The sequence below is a fragment of the Bufo gargarizans genome, chromosome 11 (genome assembly GCF_014858855.1).
Source record: "Bufo gargarizans isolate SCDJY-AF-19 chromosome 11, ASM1485885v1, whole genome shotgun sequence".
NCBI lineage: Eukaryota > Metazoa > Chordata > Amphibia > Anura > Bufonidae > Bufo > Bufo gargarizans.
In genome coordinates, this window is record NC_058090.1 from 32,015,155 (window position 1) to 32,027,411 (window position 12,257).

Genomic DNA, 12,257 nt, shown 5'->3' on the forward strand with positions numbered 1-12,257 from the left:
ACCTCTATTTTGATGTTCTTAGCAGTGGAAGATAAGTGTGCTGATTCTGTAGGAAGCAGTGACCTATGTGATTATATAGACAAGGCTTTATGTGTCAGTGTCCTATAGGGATGAACACCTTCTTGCCAGTCATATCATGCAAATGACTGTAGCAGCATGGGAATAGTAAGCTGAGCTTGTGGCAGGCAGTGACCTTTCTACTATGTTGGTGGGATCAAGGCTGCCTGTTATGGGACAATATCATAATGTGATAAAACAGTGAGGGACATAGAGTGATTTGGACACTAGAGATTGAAGGGTATCTAAACCATGAAGGTGTAGTCCACCAGCAGAACAACATATTTTAAGAGACAGGGATGCATTTTTTTTTGGGCCAGCAGAAAGTGACTTGTCCACTTCCAGAAGAAGTAGAAGACTTAGTAGTCTTTAGTAGGATTATGAGACAAAATGCACCTCTGTACATTCTGTATTGAACATTTTTTATCATTTTATTTTTATAATGATTTCATTTTCCAGCACAATGATAAACTAGTTGTTCACTATTTCCAACAATTCCCATAATCATCACTTCTCCATGGCTTCCAAGCCTCTAAAAAATGTCTAATAGTAAGACTGTTATCCCATTAACATGTGGTAGCGGTTGGGTTCATTCTTGGAAAAATGTTCTCTATCTTCCGGAGAAAAATTGAATTATTTGAGCCATTCTTGTATTATATTTCAGCGTTCTATTATGTCAAGTGTTTTTGGCCAGGGGCATTTAGAATGTAAGAGTTTTGGTTTAAGACATAAAGAGATTTAGTAAACCACGTTAGGAAAGACCCAACGGAAATATCAGTTTGTGGATCTCTGGCATGCGATGCGGCTGTAATATTTGTACTGGATGCTCTGAGTGCTGAGTGCAAATAAATTGTAAACCCTTTACTGGCAAGGTCATGGAAAGTGCTGGAGAGTTAACCACTAGTGATGAGTGGCAGGGGCAATATTCGAATTTGCAATATTTCACGAATATTTGTCATAAATTAGCAAATTCGAGAATTTGCCATTATTTTCTAAATCGGATATGTAATATGCCCGTATTGCGCGTGCAATACAGGTGTGGGTCACTTTTGCTACATTTGTCAAGCTGCTAGAAGTTTCCTGAAACTGGAGAAAATGGTTGGCACGGCAGAACAGGGAGGGACCATGGGTTCAGATGGAAAAAATCTTAAATATTTCTGAAATACGAATATATAGCACTATATTCTAAATCTTCGCAAATTCTCAAAGTGGCAATATTCGCAATTAAAATTCACAATTCGAATATTCGCGCCCAACACTAAAAACCACTGCATCGCTTGGGTTCAAAGAGTCTGAGACTGCTCCTTGGTCCGCTGAGTAGACCAGAAGGTACATGTGGAAAGGTGGACTACATGAAGATATGAGCAGTGATACTATGGCATGCTTTAGAATCTGGGGGCCAAGCAACCTCTCCAAGTCCATCCCTCCAAAGAAGTAGCTATGAGGGGAGGGTGGTGGTGCATGTGTCCCAGGTTCTGGATTCAAGGAAGGACACAAACAAGCCTCTTGTCTTAGCCAGGGTATGTAGATACAGGACTAGGGTAACCTACTAAAACTTTGCTCTTGGTGAAGGAAGGTCTAGCTATGGCTCTGATGAAAGAGGTTAGATGTTACCTCCACATAATGCAGTGGATAAACGTTTCAGATTCTTCTAACAAGATCTCCTTAGATCTCTCTTTTTCTCTGAATTATTGTTTCGTCTGCCCTAGCACTAAAGGGGAGGAAACAAATTAACTTTATGAAGCTGGAAATGGGTAGTCTGTGTGTTTTCAAGGTCTCCAATACTTTTCTTCATATCTACAGTATAGGTAGCACATGACCTAAGCCCTTGCCTCCTATATTAACAACCTGTACTGCTTCCTATTGGCTCCCATAATAGCCAGTCTAGGCCTCCAGATGGTAGTTTATGCCAATTACTTGTGCTTTGTACTTATACCAGTTTTTATAGCATTGCCCCAGTGACCTGTAGGAAGCTCTAATTGGCTACAACTGTAGAATTAAAGGGTATTTAACAGAACAGGTGATAAAGGTTACATTGGTGGGAGCCCAACAGTTTACCCCCCCCCCCCCCATGCCTAGAATTGGGGTTCCCAGTTCTTTCTCCACTGGATAGATGCAGTTGGGATGACTTTTTTATGGGATGATAGCCAAGCATGCTTGTAGTGCACTCAATGGGACATACAGAAACGGACTACTGAGTGCAATCCCAACAACCGCCGCCCAATCTAAGATTTATTGCTTGTCATGTGGAAATGTGATAAATAGATCGAAATAGGGCAAAGTCCCGCTATAGATCGATTTGAAGTCTTATGCTTTGTTGGTTGCCTTACAAAAAAGTTGTTCAAGTTGGTTTTGATGGTGTTCAGCTTCTGAGAAGCATCCAGCGACTGCGTCTTGCTACTGCTCAACCTCTGGCGGGCAGAGATCAGCCATGCCGACAATTCAGATGAGTCCTTGTTATAACTGAGGGAAGAAATAGAAAAAAAAATCAGCACTTCCAACAAAAGCAAAGATCCTGTGTATAAACAAGTACATAAAATAACCCTTTGTCCTGAAGAGCCTCTCTTAGCCACAATTGTGACAATCTGAAAGGGGATGCGATGTTGGCATTTGTTTGTATTACAGGCAATTCAGAAATTCCACACTTCATTTCTTCTAACACAAAAGGAAATGTTACAATGCAATGCAAGTCTTCAGAACCCTTTCACTTTTTTCATATTTTATTATGTTGCTTCTTGTGCTAAAGTTAAAAAAACTAACGATTTTCCCTATAATTGTGCACTCAATACCCCATAATGACAAAATGAAAACAGAATGTTAGAAATCTTTCCTATGAGAAGGAAAAACTAAAATCTTGCATTCAGATAAGTATTCAGATGCTTTACTCAGGACTTAGTTGAAGCCCCTTTAGCAGAGATTACAGCCTCCAGTCTTCTTGGGTATGATGCCACAAGGTTTTACACCTGGATTTGGGGATTTTCCGCCATTCATCTCCGCAGATCCTCTCAAACTTTGTCAGGTTGGATCTGCATTGTCAAAAGTTAGCCTTTTTTAGGTCTCTCCAGAGATGTTCGATTAGGTTCAAGTCTGGCCTCTGGCTGGGCCACTCAAGAAGAATCACAGAGTTGTTCATAAGACACTCCTGTGTTGTCTTGGCTGCTGTGCTTAGGGTACTTGTCTTGTTGGACCAGTCAGAGGTTCAGAGCATTCTGAATCAGGTTTTCATTAAGAATATCTCTGTACTTTGCTCCATTTAGCTTTCCCTCAACCCCGACCAGTCTCCCTGTCCCAGTATCTGAAAAAAAAAAAAACACCAGCATTATGCTGCCACCACCACCACCATGTTTCACTGTAGGAATGGTATTGAGTAGGTGATGGGCAGTGTCTGGTTTCCTCCAGTTAAGCATTGAGGCCAAAAAGTTTAAACTGGTTTTATCAGAGAATATACAGTCAGAGACTTTCATGTGTTTGTTTTTACTTTCTCATTATGGGGTACTGAATGCAGATTGATTGGGGAAAACATGTTTATTTTTCTATTTTAGAACAAGACCACGACATAACAAAATGTGAAAAAAGTGAAAGGGTCTGAAGACTCCCTGAAGGTACCGTACCTAATGAATGTACTCTACCTAAAGCTATGAAATAAACCTAAACTCAATTTAATCTATAAGGAGACAAAATGGCCACCTCTAGGAATGTTGACACTTATAGGTTGATTAATTCAAATGGAGAATATAGTGATTGGTTTACATCTGTACAAGTAGAAGACCATTTTATTGGGGCTGTACATCTTCATTAAAGTATTTCTTTGATAAAGAATTTGTTCTGGAAAAAAATTAATTAGCATTTTCTAAAGGAGTAAAAAAAAAAGCTGAGTTTATGTTTTCGAAGCATCTGAAAGCAGACATGGACATAAGATGTAAAACACAATACAGTTATATACAGTAGTGCCTCTGACCTTGCCAAATGGCTAATAAGAGACTCCAGTCTGTGCAGTTCATGGTTGACTTTCTTGGTGAGTTGTGACCACTGCTGTTCCATCTTGTTAATCTGTCCGTCCAGTTCTGGACAAGCCACTGCGCTTTGTAACTTCTTACCAGCCACAATGATCTGGCTCAGTCGGGATTCATTCTCATCGATATTCTTCTGAATTTTCTGAAATGGTAATACAAATAATGGTTAACATTTTTATTGTACTTTTGGTTAGTGTAAGGTCTGCAAAACTACTTATTAAAGCTGTTGTCCCATCTGGTCTATGCAGGGGGACATTAGTACAGTGAAACCTCTCCAGAAGACCACCTCTTTATTCTGACCAGCTTTTCTGTGACAGATCCCATTATATATTATGCACACTTGACATTCTCTTTGAGAAAACCATCCTCCTAGAAGACCATTTTTCTATTTTGGGTGGTTGTCTCAAAGAGGTTTCATCTTATTACACAGTGACCATTTAATAAAAATTGGACGACCACTGAGTCAACCAAACCAGGGGCCGCATTTTTGAGCAGTTCTCCATTTTGACTCATAAAGGGGAGGGTGTTCTTGGCTATGGAATTTGATTTATCTTGATTATCCAAATAGCTCTTAGCATTATATATTAGGGAACTGCGGTATCAAACCGATGTACATTTTTATTTATCTGAAAAAAGTATCAGCCATGTTTAGAAATAATTATCCATCACTAGTCATCATCATTATGGCCACCTTAAGTTCTACAGTATTTTGATACCCACCGATGATCTGGAATTACCTGGTAAACTTTTAGCCGTTCTGTGACCCTTTCTACCGATTCCTCCACCAAACTACTCGTAGGGATCATGGCTTCCAGAGCGTCATATTTCTTACTGAGATAATCATATCTTGAGTCAAAGTCTTTCCAGTTCTGTGGGTGTGAAGAACATACATGATGTACAAGCCATTAATTAATAGGGTGGAGTTTCTAGGCCACAACTATTTACAAACTGGGTTGTAAAATGTAGATAAGATAACAGGAGACCTAGGCTCTAGATATACAGGTAGGGCTGTATTAGACATCTCAATGTGGCAGACAATTGTCTGGAGGGCAGTGTTTCCTCCCAGCAATAGCCTGCTCACTAGTTGAGGAGACCGCTGCTATAACATGCAGCGATCTCCTCTGCAGTATGGGGAGGAGCGATCGCTATGCCATAGCTCTTTCCCATGCTGTATAGTGGTTTGCCGGTGGCAGATCGTGATTAGACCCCACAATCTGCCACCTGCAAAGAATTATTTTTTAACAAGTCAGAAGATTTGGATTGCGCGATGATCGTTTGCTCATTGATCGGGCAATTGGTAGCAGTATTACACTGGTAGATGATCGCTATCGCTCGTTAGCGATCTTTTGCAAAATAAAATCGGCAGGTGTTATACAGGCTTTAGGTGAGCACTATAAAAGCTGGCCATACACATTAGAGAATGACTATTTAGCCAACTCCTCCATCCAAACTCACGCATGCTCGGATCGGCCAAAAATGCATGTATTATGAATGGCGAAACAGGAGTAAGCTGCAAAGTCTTGTACTAACTCACCTCCCTGAAAACAAGAGGCTTAGGTACATTAAAATCCAACAGTCCTTCACTCTCCCAACGCTTGGCATTGGGGACAATAGGGAGGCCTTGATACATATTAGGAGGTCAGGTGGTCATGCTGAAATCAGTGGATTCAACTACACTAATCTACCATTGTAGGGTTTTTCTTGGATTTAAATACTGATGGCCTATCTTCAGGATAAGTCATCAAATATCTGATCAGCAGGAGCTCAACACCCTGCATCCCCGCTGATCTGCTGTTTTTGATTAGCTCAGGCGCCTGGTGTTGGTGCCAGATCTACTCGGCTCCATCCACTACACAATGGACGTAGCTGTGTCGTTCAGATATTGAAGCTCTATCATGAGGACAGGCCATCAATATTAAAATCCCAGAAAACCCCTTTAAGTCAAGTCATTGCTTACAATTACCTTCATTATAACAATCATATTAATACAGTGGTCATCCGACTGTTGTCTCAGAGCTTCTGCTTCTTGTGTCACAATCGTTATGCGTTCCTTGTTAAGATCTGAATTTGGTTTCCGTGATGACAGGGCTTGGAGCAATTGAACTTGACTGTCCAGGTGGCTGAAAAATTTCTATTAAAGAAAAGAAATCAAAAATCTTTACTGTAACTCCAAAACAAAAATATATAGGGATTGGCATTACTCTACCGCTGGTAGCAACATGTCGGAAATATAGTATTTAAGAGGGTTATCCAACCTCCCCAAAAATGAGTGACTGCCAGGAAACTTAAAAAAATAAAATAAAACACTCTCCTATTTAAGCCCCTCCATTCCAGCCTGCTCCTGCTGTTTTTGATTCCAGTCTACCCGGAAGTGATGACATCCCATCTGTGGTCACATGACTCCCGTGGCCAATTACTGATCTCAGCCCTAACTTATCCTGGGAGAAGCCACAGGCGAGCGAAACTTGAGTTGGGTGCGACTTATTTAGGGGCTGATGCGTCAAGTTTTACTTCGACACACATTGGTTAAGCGCAAAAATATTTTTAGATTGGATTATCCATTTTTAGGAACTGGGACACTTTTCTTAATACAAAGTTCGCAACAGTTACAAATTTGCAGGAACTGTCCCTAATTTTTAAAGACAGACCCGTCAAATTTAGGCTGTCCAGTGTTGAAATTGCGTTGGGTTTATATAATGCCCACCCATAAGTGGATGTTCCAGCATGGTTTTGGGGCGCTCCCAGGGTGGGGCTTACGCACCCTGAGTTTACCAACAATGTTGGTAAGCATGTTAATATTCCTATTAAACACCAGTTTTTTTATTGTGAAATTATTTTTGTACTGTTTATTTTTAGTGATGAGAATTCGTAGAGGACAGAACAAGGAAAAGCAGATGTAGGAAAACTGCTTAGGAAAAACACTATTGCCCATAGTAGCCAATCATAAAGCAGCTTTCATTCTTCATGAGCACTATTAGAAATGAAAGCTGCGCTGTGATTGGTTGGGATGGGCAACAAGGACTGTTCTTCTCTTGGACAGTTCCATAAATCTCCTCCATTGTGCTGTGGAGCATCAGGTGTCTCACATAGTGATGTGAATCTCTTTAGCACAGTTGCCAGCAGTCCTTAATTTTTTAAGGCAGTCCAGGTACATTTGAGCTGTATCGGGTCCCTATAGGTCTGGGCATTCCTTGGCTTTTCCAAATTTACCACTTACAATGTTGGTAAGTAGGCTTCAGTAGTCGTTTACTTACCTAATTTTTATTACACAATCTATTAAAGGAAAAGTATAAATAGGCGACTAATCTGTCTGCTCACACCTCTCAGTGAAAATAACCGTAATCCGAAAAATAAGGGCTGGGAACTTTGTGAGATTAGGAGGGAGATCAAGAGTGGCAGATGAGGACAGTAACTGTGTAAGGCGATTAACTACCATTAGTCACATCAGAGGTGTGTCACTCGATGTTATCTTAAAGGGCCACTGACCACTGAACTGATTTGCTTAAGTTTGTTTGTCCACTTTTTGGTAGGAACCCCAATTTAAAGGGATGCACTTCTTCCTGTATTATTAGATTGACGGCCGATGCTATTTCTTCAGCTTTGGTCATAGTCGCCAGCAGTTCAGAATTTTCAGAGACCAACCCAGCAAATTTGTCTTGTCCTGATCCAAAAGTGCAGTACAGTTTTTTATATATATATATATATATAGTGAGGAACAGAAGTATTTGAACACCTACTTAGAAATCATTGAGGGGTCGGAAATTCACATTGTATGTGCATTCCCACTCTATAGGATTAAAAAATTAAAAAATTCAGGAAATCACATTGTATGAGAATTTATTTGTCTTGCACTGCTAAACATAAGGTTTTGAACACCTGAGAAACAGCAAGAATTCTGGCTCTCAAAGACCTGTTACTGTGCCTTTAAAAAGTCCACCTCTACGCCATTCATTAATCTAATTTAGTAGCACCTGTCCGAGCTCTTTAAAGACCCCTGTCCACCCCACAGTCAGTCAGATGCCAACTACTACCATGGCAAGACCAAAGAGCTGTCAAAAGACACCAGAGACACAATTGTGGACCTCCACAAGGCTGGAAAGGGCTACAGGGCAATTGCCAAGCAGCTTGGTGAAAATAGATCAACTTTTGGAGCAATTGTTAGAAAATGGAAGAGGCTAAAGACGACTGTCAGTCTCCCTCGGACTGGGGCTCCATGCAAGTTCTCACCTCGTGGGCTATCACTGATGATAAGAAAGGTGAGGAATCAGCCCAGAACTACAAGGGAGGAGCTGGTCAATGACATGAAGAAAGCTGGGACCACAGGTCAAAGGTCACTGTCGGTAGAACACTACGCTGTTATGGTTTTAAATCATGCATTGCACGGAAGGTTCCCCTGCTCAAGTCATCACGTGTCCAGGCCTGTCTGAAGTTTGCCAATGACCGCCTGGATGATCCAGAGGAGGCATGGGAGAAAGTCATGTGGTCAGATGAGACCAAAGTAGAACTTTTTGGTCTAAACATCACTAGTCGTGTTTGGAGGAAAAAGAAGGATGAGTTGCATCTCAAGAACAGCATCCCTACTGTGAAGCATGGGGATGGTAACATCATGCTTAGGGGGTACTTTTCTGCGAAGGGGACAGGACGACTGCACTGTATTAAGGAGAGGATGAATGGGGACATTTATTGTGAGATTTTGAGCAACAACCTCCTTCCCTCAGAGCATTGAAGATGGGTCGTGGCTGGGTCTTCCAAGATGACAACGACCTGAAGCTTCCGTAAGAAGCATATCAAGGTTCCGGAGCGGCCTAGCCAGTCTCCAGACCTAAATCCAATAGAACATCTTTGCAGGGAGCTGAAACTCTGTGTTGCTCAGCGACAGCCCCGAAACTTGAAGATCTAGAGGAGATCTGTGTGGAGGAGTGGGCCAAAATCCCTGCTGCAGTGTGTGCAAACCTGGGCAAGAACTGCAGGAAACGTCTGACCTCTGGAATTGCAAACAAAGGCTTCTGTACCAAATATTAACACTGATTTTTTGAGGTTTTCAAATACTTATGTTCAGCAGTGCAAGACAAAGAAATTCTTTAAAAATCATTCAATGTGATTTCTTGAAAAAAAAAATGTTATTCTGTCTCTCAGAGCGGTAATGCACCTACAATGTGAATTTCAGACCCCTCCATGATTTGTGGGAGAACTTGCAAAATGGCAGGGTGTTCAAATACTTCTGTTCCTCACTGTATATATACACACACATAGGTATGTGTATAGATAGTTATATACACTATATCTTACACTATGAAAGGACATGTTGACACTCTGTTTCCTTTGTAGTTGGCTTTTCGCTACTCTATATGGCTTAGAAGCACATTATGATACTCAAGTGAAAATACGAGCAGCAAAGTGTACCCCATGATAATTATAGGAGCAAGACCTTCAAGGTGGAGAATAGTTCAAGTATTCTTACATAGAAAAAGCTGCAAACCATGGAACGCTGCTAAAATGTGTTGTCTTGAGTTTCTATGATTTCTATGATTAGGTTTGCCATTAACTATTAAAGGGCTGTCCCACAAAAAATATTCAACATTTTTAAACCCAGCACCTAGTCTGATTACTTTTGTAATTGCATGTAATTAAATTTTAGTATAGCCACTGAGCTAGTCACTAAAATGTATCTGTATAGCGCCACCTGCTGAAAGTTCTTTTACTTATTTCTCTGTCTACTTCAGTAACATCGCTGACATGGTCGCACATGCTCAGTTGCATCCTTTAACTGCCACCATCCATTCTACCTACAGAAGCTGTAACAGTTACAAGGAGAAAGCTGCAGCAGAAAGAACACACCCCCTGAGCTGTGATTGGAAGAAAGCTGCAGCAGAAAGGATGTACCCCCTGAGAATGGACACACCCCCTGAGCTGCCAGCCTGAGGAAAATCTAGCAAAGCAATTAAAGCAATGAATGGGGAGATCTCTGGATCCATGTGAGGTACAGGGCTGGGTCTAGCTTTGCTGGAAAGACATTGCCATGTACTATATGAGGTCTGATTTTCATTTTTTTATGTTTATCATACGTAACCCTTTTAATAATGAATAATATAATTGAGGATGTAATGAGTACAGAGATTTATAGAGACAGTAACTCTTTACATAATTAAATGCCCACACTGAGCTGCTATATACATACCCTATGGTTCTCTATATGGGCTTTCAGGCTTTCTTTACTTCGTCCACGATATTCTTGACTTTTTTCAATTTTTTCTTTTCCCAAAGCCAGCAGCTCAGACATTGCACACAGCAGGGCGTCCACTTGTGACTTATTAATAACCGCACTGCTACACTTATCCTGGTTGGATCGAAGAATGTGCCAGGCGTCATCTAGGACATCCTAGAATAATGTATAATCATCAATACAGACAGCCAGAACGAATATAAAATATGAAAATTATATAAATCTATAATAATTAGCAGCACTTGTATCTGTTTTTAGCAGCAGAATGATTGGGGGAGTAGTACCAATGTATAAATTGTTCTCTTCTCAGCACCAGCATTTTTCCACATTTGTGTTTAAAGGCTATAGACAACTTTGACAATATTTTTCCATGTTAGTATATACTGTGGTTTAAAAAGATGAGCAGTCTGCAATCTTCTTTCATTAATTTTTAAACCCACTGATATGCTGTTTGCCATCTGCTCATAGTTTCAGAAGTTTCTCATATAGGTGTGTTCCTTCTAGTAATACTCCTGTGTGCCAAGGATGCTGCTGTCTTCACTAGCTCTCATCTATCAGCACAGCCCATTCCTGTTCTTTTCCCTTCCACAGCTCATGCCATAACTCCTCTCACTGGTGTTGACAGTGCTTGATTCTGAGGAGTTTACGATTCAACCCTCCCTCACTCCATCCGGCAGGGTCTGCCCAGTGTGTTCTGCTTTCTCTTTACACAACTCATGTGATTCACCCCTAGCAGGCTAACGTTTGAGTGATTTCTTCCCCATCTATGGTTCAGCTTTGGTGAATTTCCCTCCCTGAAAACTTGCGTATCCCCTCCTCCTCCCTTTCTGCTGCCCTCTCAAATACGGAGAGAAGGGAGGGGGAGAGCAGAGAGAGCGGTAAGAAGCAAGAGCAGTGCTCTGACAGATTCATGTCAGAAACAGTAGAACAATTAGCCTTGTAAAGGAAATACACCAACTCCAGCAGCAATATGGTAGGACCTTTTAATGAAGACTTTGTTTATTTTATATTAAGTAATCAAACGAACAATGAAAAAAATATTTGGTGGGACCTGAAGTTTGGACCATTTCGTGGGACTAGAAGTTTCAGATATCCTGCCATACTTAAGAGACAGCCTGGCCAACTGCTAAATGTCTGCCCCCATAGTGGGAAATGCAAAAATACTACTAGCTGGGCATTGTAGTGCCATAATTGAAAGAGTCAGCAGTCTGAGAAAGGAACAGAACTTAGACTATTTTCACTGTGGCGCCAATTCCGGCAATTTGTTCCGGCAGAGAACAGCCTGTCAGAATTCTCCAGATCTGGCACTGCTGGATGCAACCGGAATGACCACTGGCTCCATTGACGGTAATCCAGAAAAAATGCTGATAATTGGCCAGACAGAAAACACTGCATGCTGTGGTTTGTGTCCAGCCTATTCCCTGCATTCTATGCTGGAACCGGCGGCCGGATCACAATGCCACAGGTGTGAAAGTGGCTTTAGTCTGTCATATGGTCATATTCGGAACCAGGACCCTAGCGCTGCAAGGCACCAGTGCTAACCACAGAGCCACCATGCCTTGTCATTGTCTGCATCAACATCATGGACTCTGCAAGGCACCCGAAAACCTATTTACACTACGGGCACATCCACTCCCGCCACGCAGAGGGCACCAGAGTGTGCCCCAAGGGAAGAAAGGGTGCGACTCCCTAATACTGTACACTAGCCCAAGGAACAACAGCTCTCATCCTCTCCACTGACCGGTTGTGGCACATATCCTTAAAATAGTAAAAAAAAAAAAAAGGTCTGCAGTACCACTAATGTCCTTTAAGTGGCACAAAGCAACCAATAAATCTGTTATTATGCTACTGTATAATGTACTATGTACACTATTTAGGGCTAGTATTATATATACTGTAGTTATGTAACACAATGGCATAGAACTATATTATGTAGAGCAGTGTTTCCCAACCAGTGTGCCTCC

At 41.3% G+C, this 12,257-nt stretch overlaps 1 protein-coding gene across 1 annotated transcript in view; it reads right to left on the reverse strand.

Moving 5' to 3' along the window:
- SYNE2 (spectrin repeat containing nuclear envelope protein 2) overlaps nt 1-12,257 on the reverse strand; it is a 279,407-nt gene that overhangs the window by 54,366 nt on the left and 212,784 nt on the right. Inside the window, 5 exon segments of the mRNA XM_044271524.1 lie at nt 2,388-2,520; nt 4,016-4,212; nt 4,808-4,939; nt 6,034-6,201; nt 10,249-10,449. Coding sequence (XP_044127459.1) covers nt 2,388-2,520; nt 4,016-4,212; nt 4,808-4,939; nt 6,034-6,201; nt 10,249-10,449 — 831 coding nt within the window.